A 23,320-nucleotide genomic window follows, 5' to 3' on the forward strand; every position below is an offset into this window, starting at 1 on the left:
CCAAATTATAGCTGGTCTGTCAGAAGTACAGATGGCAAACGAGGGGACAAGCAGTCTTATTGGCCTGAGCCCTTAACCTGTGTCACCTGGAGCTATCTCTCAGGAGACAGTGTTAGGATTGAGTTAAACTGTAGAATACCCAGATGGTGTAAGAGAATTATTTGATGGTGTGGGGGTACCACGGCTCTACCTTAGAACTGGGTGCAAAATCTTGGTTGGTAACCAGACGTGAGACCAGTGTCACAATCGTCCCAGGTAATTGGAATTTTTCCTGTTATCTTTAATGCGATTGGCTTGTAGATTAAATATATAAGGTTTAGGAAACGACTCTTCTTGATTAAAACCATATGAAATTTGTTGGGACTTTCTGGCCCACCATAAGGTGGCTTTTGGTAATAGTTTATGTGTGGATGAATCCAAGTCAATTTAGCCATTTTGAGTTTAGTATTTCTTTTCTTTATATATATAATAGATCCAGTTTGTTAATTTTATACCGAAGATCTTATTCAGCAGATTTGCTGTTTATCTTTTTTATCACTATTAAGAGAATTGGGTTAAAATTTTCCCTCTTGTTTATTGTGGATTTCTCTACCTCCATATTTCTCCTTATATCTTTGTTTTTTATTTGTCTTTTAAACTTTGAGAGAGAGAGAGAGAGAGAGAGAGAGAGAGAGCGCACCTGTGCAAGTGAGGGAAGGGCTTGGGGGGAGGGAGAGAGAATCTCTCCGCAGCTGGACACGGGGCTTGATCTCATGACTATGAGATCATGCCATAAGCCAAAGCCAAGAGTCAGACACTTAATCAACTGAGCCACCCAGATGTCCCCCCCCCCTTATATATTTGAAGTTATATTAGTGGGTGCTCACATATTAAGGACATCCTATCTCCTAATGATTTGCCTTTTATCATTACAAAATATCCCCCTTTATTTCTAGTAATGCTTTGTTCCCCAGTCTTCATTATCAAATAAGAGAATTAACACTAAATTAATTTGGTTAATCTTGCATAAAAAATTATTTTTCAAGTTTTTACACCCTCTAGGTCTTTATTTTTAAATTGTGTTTTTAGTAAACAGCATACTACTAGGTTTTTTGTTTTTTTTTTTTTAATTTTAACATTTATTTATTTTTGAGACAGAGAGAGACAGAGCGTGAACGGGGGAGGGGCAGAGAGAGAGGGAGACACAGAATCCGAAACAGGCTCCAGGCTCTGAGCCATCATTCCAGAGCCCGACGCGGGGCTCGAACTCACAGACCGGGAGATCGTGACCTGAGCTGAAGTCGGAAGCTTAACCAACTGAGCCACCCAGGCGCCCCACTACTAGGTTTTATAATACTAGATTTTTACACTCTGAAACATGTCAGTCTTTTAATTTCTTAATGTAATTCATTTTACATAGGCCTTATATCTACCATAGGTTTTTTTTTTTTTTTTCTATTTTCACATACCTGCATTATGTTTGTTTCCTTCTTCACTGGCCCATATCTTTAGTAATCAAATACCATTTATTTTGCCTTTTTTTTCTTTTATTTCTTATATTTACATATCTTATCATTTTAATGGTTCCCTTTCGTTCTTGTTTGTTTTTGAGAGTGAGAGACAGAGCGCAAGAAGGGAAGGGGCAGAGAGAGAGGGAGACAAAGAACCCAATCCAGGCTCCAGCCTCTGAGCTGTCAGCACAGATCCTGACAAGGGGCTCAAACCCACAAACCGTGAGATCATGACCTGTGCCTAAGTCTGACGTTTAACCAACTGAGTGACTCAGGCACCCCTTAATGGTTACTTTAAAGATTGCAGCATGTGTTCTCAATGTCATGTACTACTATGCATATCATTAATTTACCTCTTCCCCGTACTGCTAGATGCTTAGACCTGTTAACTATTTGCATACCTCCCAGCTTTTGTGATAAATACGTTTGCGTTTTGTTCTGCACATCTTTATAATCCATAAGATACTATTAGTATTGTTTGGTACATTATTTTTAATTATTATATCCACATATTTAGTGTTTCTTGTGCATTTTATACCCACCTGCACATTCATGCTTCTTTCTGGTATTATGTTTCTACCTACCAAAAAAGAAATTTCAATATTTGAGTGCTAACTGCTGGCAATGATTTGTTTGCCAAAGGAAAGTTTTGTTCTCCTTCATTCTTGAAGGTTGTTTTTACAAAGTAATTCTAATGTGGTAATTATATTTACCAAGCAAATATCTTATTCCGTTATCTTCTACATTCAAACATTTTGTTCAGGTCAGCCATCTATTTTATTGTCAATAAAGTTGACTATTTTATTGACAATAAAATACATAATAGAAATATATATCTGGCTGCTCTTAAGATTTCTCAGTGTCTGGTTTTCAAGTTACTCTTAGGTGTGCGTTTGTGTATTTATACTGCTTAAAATTCATTCAGTTTTTTGAAGTAGTGAGATGGTATGTTTCCATGCTTTTAGGAAATTCTCTGACATATCTTTTTTATTATTTCTATTCAATTATCTTTCTCCTCCTCAACTGGGGCTCTATTTTACTAATTGTAGGTTTATTGATCTGTTTCACATATCACTAATCTGTATCCTAATCTTTAATATTTTTCACTATGTGTGTAACTGATATTTTTCACTGACTGCTCTTCTAGTTAACTAATGCAGTTAATTGAAGAAAGCAGTCTATAATTCAAAATGTTCCCTAATTCCCTGTATTTAGTTACTTTATTTTTTTAGTTCTAGAATATCTTTTTGATAACTTTGAATAGGGTTCTAATTTTCTGGTGAAATTTATCTATCTTCTTTCACATAGTTTATTTTTCTTCTATTTTCTCTAAAATAGTAATCATGGTGGGGTTTTGTTCATTATTATCTTTTCCACTCTCTGAATCATCTTTTAGATGGTTTCTAGCAAATCTTTTACTGTCATTGTTGGTGTTTTCTCTTTACCATTGGCCATAATTTTTCCCTCTTGATATATGTGATAATTGTTTTTTATAGTCTCCTCCATGTTATGTATAAAGAACCCTAGAGGTTCAGGGTAAACTTTGATATTACCTTTGACTTGAGAAGTTTTCATCTGTCTTACATTTGGAAGATAGGCTGACTGATAATTCCAATACAATTAGCAACTGAGTTGGTCAGCAAATAGTGTAGTTTTAGTAAGACACATATATCTTACTGTACTTTCTTTTGAGAGCCCATATGCCTCTATTTTTTCAGCTCTAAAAGCAATTGGTGATTATGTTCTGATATTCAAATCTTCAAAACTCAATTCTCTAACCTATTTCCAACCTCCTTCAAAATCAGGCTAACATTGTAAAGGGAAGGTAGGACATGTCCTAAGGAAATCCTCCTTTTCCACCAAATCTTTGATACTTGAGTACAACAGATTATAGAGATTTCTTCCTTTAAAGGCTTCAACCTGTCTCCCCAGCCTCCCAGAGAGGACCTAAATCCAGCAAATGTGTTATAGAGAAAACTGATTTTTAATTTGATGCTCATTTAGTGTCTCATCTATCAATCTGGTCTCCTGTATACACTAAGAAGCTTCAGGCTTCTCGTTCTCCAACAGAGGCTTTCTAACTGGGATGGCCAAGTTGATCCTCAATTTGTATTCAGAATCATCACATTACAGGGAACAATCACTTTTGTTCCCGGGGAAAAAGTACTGATATTTCTCATTGTTTTCCTTTCCTTGTAGTTTTTAAGTCTTTTAATCTTCATTTCCTTCATAGTTCTCTGATACTTTAAACATATAATTAAAAAATGTGTTTGGTATTGCACAATTATTTTTATTGTTGTTTTCAGTGGGGGGAAAAACTTATCTACCAAGACCTACCTAGAAATGAAAGCATTTTCTTTATCTCATTTTATAACCAAAGAAACACCAAAGGTTGAGAGACAATTCTTATTATCATCCTGTTCTTTCTTTTTTTTGTTTGGAAAATTGAGGTACATCTAAGTAATTTAAAGATGGGAAAGGTCAGTGGTAAAGAAAAGCTCAAACAAACAAAAACTGGCACCTCCTGACTTTCACTTTCCACATTACACAAAGATTAGTACTATAACAGTCAGGATTGAGTCAGAAAAAGTAAAACCACATCAGCAATTTTAGGAGCACCTGGGTGGCTCAGTCAGTTGGGCATCTGACTTTGGCTCAGGTCATGATCTCATGGTCTGTGGGTTTGAGCCCCACATCAGGCTCTGTGCTGACAGCTCAGAGCCTGGAGTCTGGTTTGGATTCTGTCTCTCTCTCTCTCTCTTTCTAATCCTCCCAAGCTCGCACTCTGTCTCTCACACTTTCTCAAAAATAAATTACATTACAAAAAGAAAAAGTAAAAACACATCAGTAATTTTAGAGGGATAGAATTAAGTACAAGAATTGGGTAAATAGATATTGAAGAACAAGAAAAGGGAGTCATGTGCTACTAACTTGTTAGCAGGTATGAAATACTAACTGTTAAAAGGTGATTTCTTTCAAGGAGCTAAGGAGCAAAGGGAAGAGCTTGAGGGTTACTGAAATCTAGAAGACTGTAGGTCTGACTGCGTGGATCTGAGACCCAGAACTCTGACAGTAGGTAGTGCTAAGCTGGTGCAGAAGATTTGGGATACTGGTAGGAAGCTCAACGATCTGCAACTCGGACCTCTCAGGATAACACACTGATGCTGGATGACAGTGAAGTTGGTCTGCAGTGAACTTAAAAAATATACATAAATAAGTAAAGAAATAAGTATTTTCAATAAATATTTTAGTGAAAAAATATGTAAACGAAGTATAACTGACAGTGTAAAACATGTTATTGAAGTGTTATTGACATACAGGAAGCAAACAGATCTCCCAGGTTTCCAAACTCTCACTCATTCCCCTTATTGCAGATCCCTATAGGAAGAGGGCCTGGTACAGCAGAATACGGTCCCTGTGATGAAGTGTACAAAATGGGAAGGGGATTTGAAGCTGTGTAACTTGAAAACTGGTACACAACCCATGTGCCATGCTTTTTCCCAGAAAATATAAAGAAAGAAATTTTAGGCAAAATGGATCTTCTAATTGTTTAAAATAATGAAGAACAAGTAGAAACATTCCAGGAAGAACCTTGTTTAATGCATACTTATTTGGGTACATTTTTTACTAGTGATGGCCTTTGTTTCCCACCTTTACCCTGTTGAAGTGATAGGCTAGCTTGACTCTGAAGTCTTTGTGGTGGTTTTGAGGGTTGAGCTTTTTGTTGTTTTGCAGATTGAGTTGAAACCTTACTCTCTTGTCTTGAAGGAGCCCTACTCTCTTGTCTTAAAGTAGCCTTACTCTCTTGTCTTGAAGGAGCCCTACTCTCTTGTCTTGAAGGGGGCCTACTCTCTTGTCGTGAAGGAGCCCTACTCTCTTGTCTTGAAGGGGGCCTACTCTCTTGTCGTGAAGGAGCCCTACTCTCTTGTCTTGAAGGGGGCCTACTCTCTTGTCTTGAAGGAGCCCTACTCTCTTGTCGTGAAGGAGCCTCACTCTCTTGTCGTGAAGGAGCCTTACTCTCTGGTTTTGGAGGAACATTTTGTTCTGGTTTTGCAGGTTGAGTAGGAACATTTAGCATCTGTTTTGAAGGAACCTTTTGCACTTGTTTTAAAGGAAACTTTTGTGTTTGTTTTGCACTTTCAGCTTCCTTTTCCTTTGATTTTTTCTTCATGCAAAGACAAATAAGACAACATAATAAGAGAAGCAACCAAAGAAGTGAGAATGCTAGCAAGTAACCCCTCTTTATTTTTTCTCTCTTCGGGGGTGGTCCACTATCAACACTACCTCCATTGCCCCGTTTTAGGCAGTTGGGTGGATCCCACAAATAGTTGCAATGGCAGTGATGTTTATTGTTGCAAATTCCCCTCAAGTTACAGAATTTAGGTGAACAACTACTATCCAAGCGAGATATATGGACACACTGCCTGTCAATGCAGAGATGTTCTGGGCCACACTCTGTGCCATCTTTCACTTCACCAATATCAGGTATGGGCATCCCAGAGTGGTAGTCAATACCCCAGCAGACGCCGTCATTGGAGTGAAATTGATGCACAGTATAATGTTCGTGCAGAGTGGGAATTTCTGTCACATTCTTACACTGAACTCTGCCACACAGGCTGTCTGAGATATTACATTTTATATATACACCGTTTTTGAGACCACAGTTACCAAAACGATCACCAAGAGTGTTTATTTTTTTGTAGCAACTCTGACTTGCACTCGTTGCCTCTTGGCCAAAAAGCTGCTTACACTGTTCATTGCGGTCATTACAGTTCTTCTCATAGCAATAGGCACTTTCGTTACAAGGAATTCCATCCTCCACATAGACATCATCTGGGCACATGTAGGATATGCCATCGCACCACTCTGGAAGATCACATTCATTGACCTGCTTTCTACATATTTTTCCTGATGGTAATAACTGGCAGTCCTTGCAACAAAGCCCAAAAGCACACGTGGACCCAAAGCTCAAAGTGCAGTTTGACAGACAGCAGGCATCTTTTGCACAACTCTGTAAAGGTCCACAGTCACACTCCTCTTCATCTTCAACAATACCATTCCCACAACGTGTCTGTGAAAATATGTCCTTTGTGTGTATAGTGTAGAACAAACATTTTACCTGGTGTATAGAATATCTCCAAAAATAAGAATAACTACAATTGCTAAATTTAGTTATTGGTGGGTTTGAAAAATGCATTATGCATTTAGGCACTGCACATGTACAAAAGTCAGTATCGTGAATCATACCCAAATTATGACCAATATGATGAGCCATTGCAATTGCAACAGTGCCCAAGGTTTTTTCTACATTAGTAACAATTGCACAATTAATGTGTGATTGACACAGTCCTTGAACGTAGCCTAAGCCACTCATTCCTCGTACTGTCTTATTTATAAAAAGATGTATAGTATCATGTGGTAGGCGGATATCAAGGTTTTCCTTTTTCCAAAGGCAAAAATATTTCAGAGATCTCCTTATATCATTTACTTCAATGTAGTTTTTTTCAGTCCAGAACTCCAAACCAAACAATAGCAATTTAAGACCCAAGATGTCATAAATGGAATCCACTATATTTACAATAGTATACAGGTCTTCATTAAACTTTGAAACGTTCTTATTTATATGAAGATATAAACTATGGTCCACCACCACTGCTATTTCAATAACAAACATATGGAGCCACCAGCCCATATAAGAACTTTGTTTCTGAGTAGAATTATTAATCTCTTGAGACTCCCATTGGGGTACAATTTTCTCTCGAATAAAGTCAGAGTTCATGATTGGGAATTGGGTCTCCTCACTCTCCATTTTATATACCAGATGTTCAAATTTAGTAGAAAAAGTCATGGGCTCAATTTCATAAGCAATGTCATTTATCTGTAACAATCCTCGAAAACCACCAAAACAGTAACTGAGGGCGACCAGGGATTCTGGGTCTCCCTCCACATAACCATGATAGTAGCAGTCATTCTGAACAAAAGGTTGGTCCTCAAGGAGAGCACCCTGGTCTGTATAGGTGAACACTGGGAGGTGTCTGGACAGCAAATGCTTCTTGACCTTTATATGGACAATGTGTCTCTTGCCCCCAAAATGCAGGCTGTAAGAGAGCCAGCCTGAAGGCTTCATGCCTCTTCCAGTGCCAGGTATCCTCAAAGGAATCACCACTTCTGGAGGACTATTATATTGGGGGTGCTCAGCCTGGGTGTGTCCACAAAAGAACAGACACACCCCAAACCAGTGTAGCAGAAATATGATCCTCATGTATAGCAGACCTTTCATCACAGTCATTATGAAGCCACCATTATGGAAATATTGGTCCAGATGCTCTGGCTTCTTATCCTGAGCTGGTCAATATGAAGGGCTAATCATTTGGGATCTGTGTTCTGGCAGAGTTGAACCATTACAGTATCACCCCTATAAGTAAAACAAAAAGCAACATGTGGATGGAAGTGGTTATGCCTGGTGAAGAAAAAGAAAAAGGCATGCAATAAAAGTAATTAGTGTTTGCTCAAGGAATAACCCAGGAAACTTCCTAGAATTTGCTCTTAAGAATTAATCCAGCAAAAAGGGACTCAGGGTATATAGAAGAATGAAAACTGGCTACATATTTATAGTTATTAAACCTAGATGATGGGAAAATAAGGATTTATTGTACTATTCTATAAATATGCATATGCATGAACATTTCCAAAATTAATAGTTAAAACAGAAGGGTCTTAGGGTTAGGTGACCATATATTGCTGAGATTGTCTCAATTTACACATGTTAAATTGGCATAAATAGTAATACCTCTTTCTGTTTTTCAAACTCAACTGATTAGTTAAGAGACATTTTTTTTTGTAAAAAGCACTTATAATATTTTTTAATATTATGATATTTTAATATTAATTTAATATAAATATAATTTAATATTAATTTTAATATTTTTCATGGTGCTTACCACATACCTCCCTGAAGCAAAAAGGTTTATTTCTTTTTTCTTCCTTAAATTATTCTTACTAGGCTTATCAGACTAGAAATACTCAAGAGCATTATTTGTGCCTTTCACAAATGTTGGTATCTCCTATAATGCCTATCTTAATTCTTTACATAATAAAAAATGCTTGACTTGACTTTTATTGTTCTTTGGAATGTTACTCAATAGTGTTTATACTTTATTACATTTTTAATATAGAACATCATTCAAAAAAATTGGCCAATTTAATTTCTGCAACAAGGTCATATAAACTCAGTTTCTCTGCTTGTTCCCTCTAAATGTAACTAAATACCATGAAAACATTCAATGAGAGGGAGAAGGTGGGCCAACATGGCAGGGAAATAGAGGTATCTGTACTTCCCGCATCTCTCAAACAAAGAAGTACTCAAGCTAAAGGACTTTGAACCCCAGAAGTCTGGGAGGAAAAGAGACTGAGTCTTAAAAGGAGATACCGGGACATCCTTGATGGGATATAGGTGGGTGATTGTGAACTGGAGGAGATAAAACGGGCTGCATAGGCATCAAGGGGAAGGATCCCCTTTTGTGGAAAAACAAAGGGAAGAGAAAGAGTGGCTGGGGAAGCATAGGACTGTATCTGGACAAGAGATAAACCTTGGACTGGGACTGAGAGAGATCCCATAGTTAACTGTGGGGCTTTCTTTGGACTGGGGCCAGCTGCCCCATTGGCGCACCTGGGGAGGGGACCCAGGTTCTGTGGTAGGTCAGGGTGCAGGCTGCAGTAGGAGAAAGTGGTCCCCTCCCTGGAGTGCTGTGGGATAGAACAAAGCCTGCTGTGTCTGCCACCCCCAGGCTTGGCAGCTATGTCAGCGGTGCAGTCCACAGCTGGAAGTGCTCCCTGAAGTGCTGCGGCATAGGAAAAGCCAGCTGGGACCACATCTCAAGCTGCACAGAGAGGCACCTCCCCAGTGCGAGAGTGCACAGAGTGGGACTTTGAATTCTAACAAAGCACAGGGTCAGGGGAGTCAGTGAAGCCAGAAGGACTGCCCCCCTTTGCACCTGCAACACAGTAAGGACAATTTGAACGGAGTCCACCAGGTCATGGAGAATGGACTGGGTATCGCCATTTCCCCCCCTCCACCCCCACCACCACCAAGGCAGGACCTATAGTGGAGGTGGGACCAGCCTACAGCAAAGCACTCCCCTCCATGCTGGGTAACTGTGCATCTGCTGTAGCAGATAGATGCTGTGCAACCAGATGGCTCCATCATCCAGACCAGTGATGCTGCCTAGCCTGGATTAATTCCAGGACAATTTTTGTTATTTAGATGTATTCTCCCTTCTTCTCTCTTCCCTCCTCTAGCTGGTTACACTGGTTGTTGGTTTGTTTAAGCAGACATATTGAATCCATTCTCTTCATACATGTTCTACACCTCCTTCTGTGCTTTCCTTTCTCTCTCTCTGGAATAATCAAGCCGTATAGTTTCTCTGTCTGGGTACGTTTACCTTCGTCCCCGCTCCCTCCTTCTTTATTTTCCTTTCTCTCCTTGGTTTAAGCCATTTAGTCTCTCGGCCTGTCAATGTTTATTTTCTCTTTGTCCCTGCCCCTGTCATTTCTCTCTTTCTATGTGTTCTTCCATCAGCACCGCCTCTACTCTGTTCTTTACTTGTACTTGTTTCTGTTTTTTTGCGTTTGGATTGTTTTTGGTTGTGTGTGTGCTTTGTGTGTGTGTGTGTGTGTGTGTGTGTGTATCTGTTTACTTGTTTGTTTTATTTGTGTGTTTGCGTGTCTTTGTTTCGTGTTCATCTGTTTGTTTTCCTTTCTAGGGTTACTTCAAGGAAAAAAAATCAAAGCACACCTCGTGGTGGGTCCAAAACATCATTACGAGTAAAGAAATAAAATAACCAAAGACACAACAACAGAAAGAAAGTAACACTCTCCAAAAAACCCCTCCTAAAGGGCCAGGCCCTGGATAGTAGATGATCACCCTTTAATACAGCATTGCTCACAGATGCAGAGCACATAACAAGCTTTTAAAACTCATAATGGACAGAAAACCAGCCAAAATTATGAAATGGGAGAATTCCCTCAAAAGAAATTCCAGAAAGAAGTGACAGCTAAAGAAATGATCAAAGCAGATATAAGCAATATAACGGAACAAGAATTTAGAATAATAGTCATAAGATTAATCATTGGATTTGAAAAAGGCATAGAAGACAGCAGAAAATCTATCACTGCAGAGATCAAGGAACTAAAAAACAGTCATGATGAATTAAAAGATGCTATAAATGAAATGCAAAATAAAAGGGAGGCAGCCACAGTGTGGATTGAAGAGGCAGAGGGGCAAATAGGTGAATTAGAAGATAAAGTTATGGAAAAAGAGGAAGCTGAGAAAAAGAGAGATAAAAAAAAAATCCAGGATCCTGAGGGGAGAATTAGAAAACTAAGTGATGCAATCAAATGGAACAATATCCGTATCATAGGAATTCCAGAAGAAGAGAGAGAGAAAGGGGCTGAAGGTGTACTTGAACAAATCATAGCTGAGAACTTCCCTGATCTGGGGAAGGAAAAAGGCATTGATATCCAAGAGGCACAGAGAACTCCCTTCAGATGTAACTTGAATCGATCTTCTGCACGACATATCATAGGGAAACTGCCAAATACAAGGATAAAGAGAAAATTCTGAAAGCAGCTAGGGAGAAACATTCTCTAACATATAAACAGACCAATAAGATTTGTGACCGATCTCTCTACTGAAACTTGGCAGGCCAGAAAGGAATGGCAGGAAATCTTCAATGTGATGAACAGAAAAAAATATGCGCCCAAAATCCTTTATCCAGCAAGTCTGTCATTCAGAACAGAAGGAGAGATAAAGGTCTTCCCAAACAAACAAAAACTGAAGGAATTCGTCACCACTAAACCAGCCCTACAAGAGATCCTAAGGGAGATCCTGTGAGACAAACTACCAGAAACATCGCTACAAGCATGAAACCTACAGACATCACAATGACTCTAAACCCATAACTTCCTATAAATAACACTGAACGTAAATAGACTAAATGCGCCAATCAAAAGACATAGGGTATCAGAATGGATAAAAAACAAGACCAATCTATTTACTGTCTACAAGAGACCCATTTTAGACCTGAGGACACCTTCAGATTGAAAGTGAGGGGATGGAGAACTATTTATCACGCCACTGGAAGTCAAAAGAAAGCTGGTGTAGCCATACTTATATCAGACAAACTAGACTTTAAATTAAGGCTGTAACAAGAGATGAAGAAGGGCATTATATAATCATTACAGGGTCTATCCACGAGGAAGAGCTAACAATTATAAAGGTCTATGTACCGAATATGGGAGCCCCCAAATATATAAAATAATTGCTCACAAACATAAGCATCCTTATTGATCACAATATGGTAATTGCAGGGGACTTTAACACTCCACTTACAGCAATGGATAGATCATCTAGACACACGGTCAAAAAAGAAACAAGGGCCCCGAATGATACATTGGATCAGATGGACTTGACAGATATATTTAGAACTCTGCATCCCAAAGCAACAGAATATACTTTCTTCTCGAGTGCACATGCAACATTCTCCAAGATAGATCACATACTGGGTCACAAAACAGCCCTTCATAAGTATACAAGATTTGAGATCATACCATGCATACTTTCAGACCAGAATTCTATGAAGCTTGAAATCAGCCACAGGAAAAAGTCTGGAAAACCTCCAAAAGCATGGAGGTTAAAGAACACCCTACTAAAGAATGAATGGGTCAACCAGGCAATTAGAGAAGAAATTTAAAAATATACGGAAACAAATGAAAATGAAAATACAACAATCCAAACGCTTTGGGATGCAGCGAAGGCAGTCCTGAGAGGAAAATACATTGCAATCCAGGCCTATCTCAAGAAACGAGAAAAATCCCAAATACAAAATCTAACAGCACACCTGAAGGAAATAGAAGCAGAACAACAAAGACAGCCTAAATCCAGCAGAAGAACAGAAATAATAAAGATCAGAGCAGAAATAAACAATGTACAATCTAAAAAAACTGTAGAGCAGATCAATGAAACCAAGAGTTGGTGTTTTGAAAAAATAAACAAAATTGATAAACCTCTAGCCAGGCTTCTCAAAAAGAAAAGGGAGATGACACAAATAGATAAAATCATGAATGAAAATGGAATTATTACAACCAATCCCTCAGAGATACAAACAATTATCAGGGAATACTATGAAAAACTATATGCCAACAAACTGTACAACCTGGAAGAAATGGACAAATTCCTAAGCACCCACACGCTTCCTAAACTCAATCAGGAGGAAATAGAAAGCTTGAACAGACCCATAACCAGCGAGGAAAATGAATCAGTTATCAAAAATCTCCCAACAAATAAGAGTCCAGGACCAGATGGCTTCCCAGGGGAGTTCTACCAGATGTTTAAAGCAGACATAATACCTATCCTTCTCAAGCTATTCCAAAAAATAGAAAGGGAAGGAAAACTTCCAGACTCCTTCTATGAAGCCAGTATTACTTTGATTCCTAAACCAGACAAAGACCCAGTAAAAAAGAGAACTACAGGCCAATATCCCTGATGAATATTGATGCAAAAATTCTCAATAAGATACTAGCAAATCGAATTCAACAGCATATAAAAAGAATTATTCACCGTGATCAAGTGGGATTCATTCCTGGGCTGCAGGGCTGGTTCAACATTCGCAAATCAATCAACGTGATACATCACATTAATAAAAGAAAAGATAAGAACCATATGATCCTGTCAATCTATGCAGAAAAAGCATTTGACAAAATTCAGCATCCTTTCTTAATAAAAACCCTCAAGAAAGTCAGGATAGAAGGAACATACTTAAACATCATAAAAGCCATTCATGAAAAGCCCACAGCTAACATCATCCTCAATGGGGAAACACTGAGAGCTTTTTCCCTGATATCAGGAACACGACAGGGATGTCCACTGTGACTGCTGTTGTTTAACATAGTGTTGGAAGTTCTAGCATCACCAATCAGACAACAAAAGGAAATCGAAGGCATCAAAATTGGCAAAGATGAAGTCAAGCTTTCATTTTTTGCAGATGACATGATACTATACGTGGAAAATCCGATAGACTCCAACGAAAGTCTGCTGATACATGAATTCAGCAAAGTTGCAGGATACAAAATTAATGTACAGAAATCAGTTTCATTCTTATACACTAACAATGAAGCAACAGAAAGACAAATAAAGAAACTGATCCCATTCACAATTGCGCCAAGAAGCATAAAATACCTAGGAATAAACCTAACCAAAGATGTAAAAGATCTGTATGCTGAAAACTATAGAAAGCTTATGAAGGAAATTGAAGAAGATTTAAAGAAATGGAAAAACATTCCGTGCTCATGGATTGGAAGAAAAAATATTGTTAAAATGTCAATACTACCCAAAGCTATCTACACATTCAATGCAATCCCAATCAAAATTGCACCAGCATTCTTCTCAAAACTAGAACAAGCAATCCTAAAATTTGTATGGAACCACAAAAGGCACTGAATAGCCAAAGTAATTTTGAAGAAGACCAAAGCGGGAGGCATCACAATCCCAGACTTTAGCCTCTACTACAAAGCTGTCATCATCAAGACAGCATGGTATTGGCACAAAAACAGACACATAGACCAATGGAATAGAATAGAAACCCCAGAACTAGACCCACAAACGTATGGCCAACTAATCTTTGACAAAGCAGGAAAGAACATCCAATGAAAAAAGACAGTCTCTTTAACAAATGGAGCTGGGAGAACTGGACAGCAACATGCAGAAGGTTGAAACTAGACCACTTTCTCACACCATTCACAAAAATAAACTCAAAAAGAATAAGGACCTGAATGTGAGACAGGAAACCATCAAAACCCTAGAGGAGAAAGCAGGAAAAGACCTCTCTGACCTCAGCCGTAGCAATCTCTTACTTGACACATCCCCAAAGGCAAGGGAATTAAAAGCAAAAATGAACTACTGGGACCTTCTGAAGATAAAAAGCTTCTGCACAGCAAAGGAAACAATCAACAAAACTGAAAGGCAACCAACGGAATGGGAAAAGATATTTGCACATGACCTATCGGACAAACGGCTAGTATCCAAAATCTATAAAGAGCTCACCAAACTCCACACCCGAAAAACAAATAACCCAGTGAAGAAATGGGCAGAAAACATGAATAGACACTTCTCTAAAGAAGACATCCGGATGGCCAACAGGCACAGGAAAAGATGCTCAACGTCGCTCCTTATCAGGGAAATACAAATCGAAACCACACTCAGATATCACCTCACGCCAATCAGAGTGGCCAAAATGAACAAATCAGAAGACTATAGATGCTGGAGAGGATGTGGAGAAACAGGAACCCTCTTGCACTGTTGGTGTAATGCAAATTGGTGCAGCCACTCTGGAAAACAGTGTGAAGGTTCCTCAAAAAATTAAAAATAGACCTACCCTATGACCCAGCAATAGCACTGCTAGGAATTGACCCAAGGGATACAGGAGTACTGATGCATAGGGGCACTTGTACCCCAATGTTTATAGCAGCACTCTCAACAATAGCCAAATTATGGAAAGAGCCTAAATGTCCATCCACTGATGAATGGATAAAGAAATTGTGGTATATATACACAATGGAGTACTATGTGGCAATGAGAAAGAATGAAATATGGCCCTTTGTAGCAACATGGATGGAACTGGAGAGTGTGATGCTAAGTGAAATAAGCCATACAGAGAAAGACAGATACCATATGTTTTCACTCTTATGTGGATCCTGAGAAACTTAACAGAAAACCATGGGGGAGGGGAAGGGAAAAAAAAAAAAAAAGAGGTTAGAGTGGGAGAGAGCCAAAGCATAAGAGACTGTTCAAAACTGAGAACAAACTGAGGGTTGATGGGGGGTGGGAGGGAGGGTAGGGTGGGTGATGGGTATTGAGGAGGGCACCTTTTGGGATGACCATTGGGTGTTGTATGGAAACCAATTTGGCAATAAATTTCATATATTGAAGAAAAAAAAAAAAGAAAGCAAAGGAGAAGAAGCAACAAAGCAGACAATGGATTAGTAATGAGAGAGTGTGTTTTCATGAAAACCAGGAAAAAAAAGTCTTCCATGTCAGGAAGATGAAGAGTGGACTGCCCCTTTGACATGATGGATTAGAAATTATGCAGTACCTTGATAAGAAGAGTTTTACCTTTTTGATAGGCACCCTAGGGCATGAAAGAAAGAAGAGAGCACAGGTGTAAAGATATCCCTTAGAGCAATTGTACTGTCAAGGTTATGAAAGACTATAGGAAGAGGAGTGTTTGTAGTAAAGGCTGTGATTTTAGATGTTGGAGACACAGCATAGTGTGTACAGAAAAGATTGATCCAGTAGAGAAAGGACAAATTATAATGTTGGACCAGGGAGCCAGTAAAGTGGAGAAGGGGATGAGGGGGTCAGAGTCATATACTCAAAGGAAAAAATCTTCGAAAAAAACTGGAGAGGATATTGGAGAAAACCAAACAGAATGATGTTTTAAAATGAAATATCAAACCAAATGAAATAAAATGTTTTTTGCTAGGGTGAAGAAATCCTCAGACCTTTTATTTATAGATTTATCTGTGGTACTATGAGAGATTTTCTTCTCTGTTGGATATTTCTTAGTAAATTCTGAAGCAAGGTTGTCACCTAACAGAACAATGAAGAGAATGTGGGAAGTTCAAAGAGGCTAAAAACATCATTTAGATACCACATTGGTGACTTATTTATCTCTTTCACCATAGCCTCTCTTGTATAGCAAGGTTTACATAAATCTTATTTAAGCAAATAAGTATAAACTTACTTAGATCTATAACCTTATCTCTCAAACTAATTTATATTACATGAAGTAAAAGATCATGATTTTTATTTCTCCCAGTTAAGGTATCCTTTTCCCAGAACCATTATGCCACACAAAATATCTTACAAATAACGACTGTCTAGAAATACATATGAATGCACTGAGTTGGGCTGAGTCACACCTAACATTTACATGTCTGTTTATTCTGTCAATTACTTAATTAGTTGTTATGAATTAAGAAGCTTGAGTTACTAAGCACAGTCTTATTATACTTGAGTAACTAATTTTATGCTGTGGACAAGAAATGATTGCATCAGAAAGTCTGATAATTGCCTATCTTCCCAGAAAATTATGGTATAAAGCCTAGAGGGTTATCTCAAAGCTAAGTGTAGAGCATGGAGAGGTTGCCTTGACTCTGTGATTCTTTAAGTCTGACCTGCATATCTATATCTATCTATATCTGTATCTATATCTATATCTATATCTATATCTATATCTATATCTCTCTATATATGGAGATATATATAATATACATTATATATAGATGTATAATAATATATAGATGTAATATATAAGAAAACCAATGCAATTACAAAAATTTCTTAGCATTAAAGATATGACAATAGTTTCTACACATCAATTGGAACATCTAGAATTAGAGGAACAGCAGAGAATCCCTTCTCTGACACTTGATGACTTTCAATTAAGGGCTGAAGAACCATCACTGTCCTAGTTATTAAAGAAATTAAAGTGACAAAAATATAATTCTTTTCAGACAGATGTACACTACTCTGCTGGGATTCAAGTATGTGTTAGTCTGCCAGGGCTGCCATATTAAAGTACCACAGACTGGGGGCTAAAACAATGGAAATTTATTTTCTCACAGTTCTGGAGGCTGGAAATCTGAGATCAAGGTATTGGCAGGGTTGATTCTGCTGAGGGGCATGAGGGAAGGTTCTGGATCATTTCTCTCCCAAGCTACCTTTAAGCTCTCTTCTGGCTGAATTTTCACATTACCTTCACTCTGTAAATGTCTGTGTCAAATTTCCCTTTCTTATAAGGATACCAGTCATATTGGATTAGGGCACACCTTAATGGCCCCTTTTCAAGGATCTTTAAGGATCCTTAAAGGATCTCCAAATATAGTCACATTATGACGTACTTGGAGTTTGGACCAACGTATGACTTTTTTAGTGGTGTAATTCATCCTACAATAGTATACTATCATGTTAAGAACAAGAATGTAAATTCTGAAGCAAAAAAGCTAATAAACAGATTGAGTTTATATGCAAATTAGCAAGTTATTTATTACCATTTAGTTATGTGTGTGTGTTTGTTTACACACATGTATAAATATGTTACTTGTACACATATAACATAAATTGATTTATACCATATAAAACACTTTTTTCTTCAGCACGAGTACCATTTTCCTTCCCATATACAACATCTGGAGTAATTTCCATTGAAATAATTGGAAAATAATCAAAAGAATATGGATAAGAGAAAAATAAAATTTTTAAAATTATGATAATTCACTGATTATGCAATGAAAACAGGAAATATAAAGAAAAATGAGAAAACCCAAATTTAGAACTCCTCCCATGTAATTTGCCTGGAAAAAGCATACTTACTATATGGAAATAATTTAGCATAATGCAACAAGCATAGTGCAATTAAGCAAAAAAGGAAATAAAAGGCATTTAGATTGGAAAGAAGAAGTAAAACTTCTTGTGAATGGCATGATCCTGTATACCAAAAGTACTAGGAAACACACTAAAAAGTTAAACTAAGTACAGAAATACCACAGGATACAAGATCAATATAAAAAAGTTAAATACATTTCTATGAGCAATGAACAATCAAAAATTGACATTAAGAACACAATTTGTGTAACAGTAGCATAAAAAAATTTAAGTACTTAGAAACATTTAACAAAGACAGGAAAAAAAAAATCAAGATTTGTACACTAAAAATTACAAATCTTTCCTGAGTGAAGCAAAAGAAGATTTAAATAAAATAGATATTCTATGTTCATTGGCTAGTAGATTCACTACTATTAAGGTGGAAATCATTCTCAATTAATGTATAGAGTCACCTCAATCCCTTTCGAAATTTCATCAGGGATTTTTTTTAGATATTGAGTAATTCTAAAATTTACATGGAAAAACAAAACACCTGAAATAGTCAAAACAATTTGGAGAAAAAACAAGGTTGGAGGATTACCACTTCCTGATTCGAAAATATAAACCTGCAGCTATCAAAAAAGTGCGGTAAAGGTGTGAGGATAGACATGTAGATAAATAAAACAGAATTGAAGATGTAGAGATAAATATTAACCCCTATAATCCTTTTTTAGGGTTTTATTTTTAAGGGTTTATTTACTTTTGAGAAAGGGAGCACAGGAGGGGAGGGGCAGAGAGAGAGGAAGACAGAAGATATGAAGCAGGCTCTACCCTGACAACAGTGAGATCAATGCGGGCTTGTACTCAAGAACCATGAGATCCTGACTTGAGCTGAAGTGGGATGCTCAGCCAACTGAGTCACCCGGGTGCCCCTACCCCTATAGTCATTTAATCTTTGATTGGCAAGTAAAAGTTGCCAAGGCTATATATTCAGAAAATGATATTAGAACAATAGTACACATACAAAAAGGTGAATTTAAACCCTTACTGCACACTATATACAAAAGTTATCTTGAAAATGCATTTTAGGAGTTGATATTATTATTTAGGAGCTGATATTATTAAGTGGAGACATGGGTTGTTTCTGACTTCGGCTCCCCTCACAAGAAAACCAACTAGCAACTATCCAAAGACAAAACACCATTGCAAAAGTTTCAGAACCAAGGGCTGAGGCTGAAGCAACCCCTTAGAACACAGAGACCAAGAGAGACCACATTATAAAACAAAGAGCAGTGGCTACACTCTTACTAAATTACCTTGACCCTTGGCCAGCAATCCTTACCCTGGGCCAGCACATTTTCCAGAGAAGGCCCACTTGGGCCTACATTTTCTCTAGTAGGGATTAAGGAGTCCAAGGTCCACAAGCATTGCAGGGTAATTCCCAGGAAGCCACTTTTGTCTTACCTCATAAGGATCACTGGGGAAATCTGTGGGACTTGGTCACTGAGGATAAGATAGAAATAGAGAAGGGAGCAGGGATTACAGCAACCAGTACTAAGACCTTTGCAAAATACATTCATCTAGGCAACTCCACTTGAGCAGAGATGCCGGTTAGCATCTCATCCCATCTGTAGAGCCAAGCCAGTGACTGTATCTAGCCAGAGAGCTCAGTGTGCAATTTTACCTGGTTTGATTCATCAGATATGCCAGATATGGATCTTGTGCTATGGCCCCACGCAGGCAGTAAAATACATTTCAAGTTCCACCTACTGCTGGAGAGAGCCCCAACTCCACCGACCAAAAAACTTAACCAGAGAATCCAGGCAACTGTGTAGTTCATTCTACAGCTACACTTGTGGCAGCACCCAAAGAGAGAACTCAATCAGTAGTTCTGTTCATCTGTAGGGCCAAGCTGGTAGCCCCATCTAAACAAGGATCTTTGGGCAGTTCCCATTCACATCCCCAGCAAATGAGCTGTAGTGGCCACAGAGCCCATCCTACGGCCTTGCACAGAGAAGCAAATTTGAAGTCTAGCCTGACTGCTTAATATAACTTCCAGTCTCACCTGACCAGAAAGTATGACCAGAAATTCTGGGGTAGCCACAGAGCCAATCCTATAGTCACACTTGGAAAGAGAAACAAACCAGCAGTACCCTGCCTGAAAACAAAACCCAGTTGCCATGCCCATCCAACTATGGAGCCCAGCCAGCAACAGCCCCCCGGGCTCAGAGAATGGGCAATAACCTCACCCAAACGAAAACTACAATAGCCAGCCTTGGCTGCCCAAGGACATGATCTGCTGATGCATATAGAGTCCCAAGCTAAAGTGACTGGTGAAGGATTATCCCTGCCAAAGCAAATCTGTGAAGTCTAGAGGAAGAGATTGCTTACTCAAGTGTGAAGATACAAGTGCAAGGAATTAACTCATGAAGAATCAGATAAACGTGACATCAACAAAGAAAACTAATAAATCTCCAAAAACTGGTCATCTCCTGAAACACAGATCCATGAACTATCTGACAAATGATAAAGGGTGTTCTTCAAGTGGAAATAAAAAGATGTTAATTATTCTTACAAAAATATAGGAATGTGTAAAAGTCACTGGTGATATATATGTAGTCTGAGACATAAACTCTAATATTGTAAAGATGGTACATAAATAACTTACAAATCTATATTTAAAGTTTTTTTTAATATTTTTTCTTTTCCTGCCTTTTATTTATTTATGTAATTTATTTATTTATTTTTTAAAATATAATTTATTGTCAAGTTAGCTAACATAAAATTTATACAGTGTGCTCTTGGCTTTGGGGGTAGATTCCCATGATTCATTACTCATGTACAACACCCAATGCTCATCTGAACAAGTGCCCTCCTCAATGCCCATTACCCATTTTCCCCTCTCCCCCGCAACCCCCACCAACTCTCAGTTTGTTTTCTGTATTTCAGAGTCTTTTATGGTTTGCCTCCCTCTCTGTTTGAAACTATTTTTCCCCTTCTCTTTCCCCATGGTCTTCTGTTAAGTTTCTCAATTTCCACATGTGAGTGAAAGCATATGATATCTGTCTTTCTCCGACTGACTTATTTCACTTAGCATAATATCCTCCAGTTCCATCCACACTGCCGCAAATGGCAAGATTTTATTCTTTCTCATTGCCAAGTAGTATTCCATTGTATATGTAAACCACATCTTCTTTATCCATTCATCATTGATGGACATTTGGGCTCTTTCCATACTTTGGTTATTGTTGAAAGCACTACTATAAACATTGGGATACATGTTTATATGAATTAGCACTCCTGTATACTTTGTATAAATTGCTAGTAGTGATATTTCTGGGTTGTAGGGTAATTATATTGTTAATTTTTTGAGGAAACTCCACCCTGCTTTTTAGAGCAACTGCACCAAATTGTATTCCCACCAACAGTGCAAGAGGGTTCCTGTTTCTCCACATCCTTGCCAACGTCTGTTGCTTCCTGAGTTATTGATTTTAGCAACTCTGACAGGCAAGAGGTGTTATCTCAATGTGGTTTTGATTTGTGTTTCCCTGATGGTGAGCATCTGGATGTCTTCTTTGGAAAAGTGTCTTTTCATGTCTTCTGCCCATTTCTTCACTGGATTATTTGTTTTTCAGGTGTTGAGTTTGGTAAGTTCTTTATAGATTTTGGATATTAACCCTTTATCAGATATGTCATTGCAAATATTTTCTCCCATTCTGTAGGTTGTCTTTTAGTTTTGTTGATTGTTTCCTTGCAGTGGAAGCTTTTTATCTTGATGAGGTCCCAACAGTTCATTTTTGCTTTTATTTCCCTTGCCTTCAGAGACGTGTGGAGTAAGAAATTACTGCGGCTAAGGTCAAAGTGGTTGTTACCTGTTTTCTCCTCTAGGGTTTTGATGGTTTCATGTCTCACATTTAGGTCCTTCATCCATTTTGAGTTTATTTTTGTGTATGGTGTAAGAAAGTGGTCCAGTTTCATTCTTCTGCATGTTGCTGTCCGGTTCTCCTAGCACCATTTGCTAAAGAGACTGTCTTTTCTCCATTGGATACTCTTTCCTGCTTTGTCAAAGATTAGTTGGTCATACATTTGTGGGTCCAATTCTGGGTTCTCTACTCTATTCCATTGGCCTTTGTGTCTGTTTTTGTGCCAATACCATACTATCTTGATGATTACAGCTTTGTAGTAGAGGCTAACATCCAGGATTGTGATGCCTCTTGCTTTGGTTTTCTTTTCCAACACTACTTTGGCTGTTCAGGGTCTTTTGTGGCTCTATACAAATTTTAGGATTGTTTGTTCTAGCTTTGAGAAGAATGCCGGTACAATTTTGATTGGGTTTGCATTGAATGCGTAGATTGCTTTGGGTAGTATTGACATTTTAACAATATTTGTTCTTCCAATCCATGAGCATGGAAGGTTTTTCCATTTATTTGGGTCTTCTTCAATTTCTTTTATAAGTTTTCTATAGTTTTCAGCATATAGATATTTTATATGTTTATATACATTGATTTTGTATCCTGCAGCTTTGCTGAATTCTTGTATCAGTTCTAGCAGCTTTTTGGTGGAGTCTTTCAGGTTTTTCATGTAGAGTATCATATCCTCTGTACAAAGTGGAAGTTTGACTTCTTTGCCAATTTTGATGCCTTTATTTCATTTTGTTTTCTGATTGCTAAGGCTAGGACTTCCAACACTATCTTAAACAACAGTGGTGAGAGTGGACATCCCTGTCATATTCCTGATCTCAGGGGGAAAGCTCTCAGGTTTTCCTCATAGAGGATGATATTAGCTATGGGCTTTTCATACATGGCTTTTGTGGTGTTAAGATATGTTTCTTCTATCCTGACATTCTTGAGGGTTTTTATTAAGAAAAGATGCTATATTTTGTCAAATGCTTTTTCTGCATTTATTGACAGGATTATATGGTTCTTATCCTTTATTTTATTTATGTGATGTATCACACTGGTTGATTTGCAAATATTGAACCCGTCCTACAGCCCAGGAGTGAATTCCACTTGATCATGGCGGATAATTCTTTTTATATGCTGTTCAATTTAATTTGCTGGTATCTTGTTGAGAATTTTTGCATCCATGTTCATCAAGGATATTGGCCTGTGAGTCTCCTTTTATATGGGATCTCTGTCTGGTTTGGGAATCAAGGTAATGCTGGCTTCACAGAGTGAGTCCAGAAGCTTTCCTTCCATTTCTATTTTTTGGAACAGATTGAGAAGGATAGGTATTAACTCTGCTTTAAATATCTGGTAGAATTCCATTGGGAAGCCATCTGGCCCAGGACTCTTATTTGTTGGGAGATTTTTGATAATTGATTCAGTTTATTTACTGGTTATGAGTCTGTTCAAATTTTCTGATTCTTCCCATTTGAGCTTTGGTAGTATGTGCATGTCTAGGAATTTGT

At 38.0% G+C, this 23,320-nt stretch overlaps 1 protein-coding gene across 2 annotated transcripts in view; it reads right to left on the minus strand.

Moving 5' to 3' along the window:
* Nucleotides 1-5,068: 5,068 nt before the first annotated feature.
* ADAM29 (ADAM metallopeptidase domain 29) overlaps nucleotides 5,069-23,320 on the minus strand; it is an 82,131-nt gene continuing 63,879 nt past the window's right edge. For both annotated transcript variants that reach the window (XM_042935046.1, XM_042935047.1), the window contains one exon: nucleotides 5,069-7,905. In XM_042935046.1, coding sequence (XP_042790980.1) covers nucleotides 5,098-7,779 — 2,682 coding nt within the window. In that variant the 5' untranslated portion in view covers nucleotides 7,780-7,905 and the 3' untranslated portion in view covers nucleotides 5,069-5,097. The remainder of the gene's footprint in view (nucleotides 7,906-23,320) is intronic.

The sequence above is a fragment of the Panthera leo genome, chromosome B1 (assembly GCF_018350215.1).
Source record: "Panthera leo isolate Ple1 chromosome B1, P.leo_Ple1_pat1.1, whole genome shotgun sequence".
Lineage (NCBI taxonomy): Eukaryota > Metazoa > Chordata > Mammalia > Carnivora > Felidae > Panthera > Panthera leo.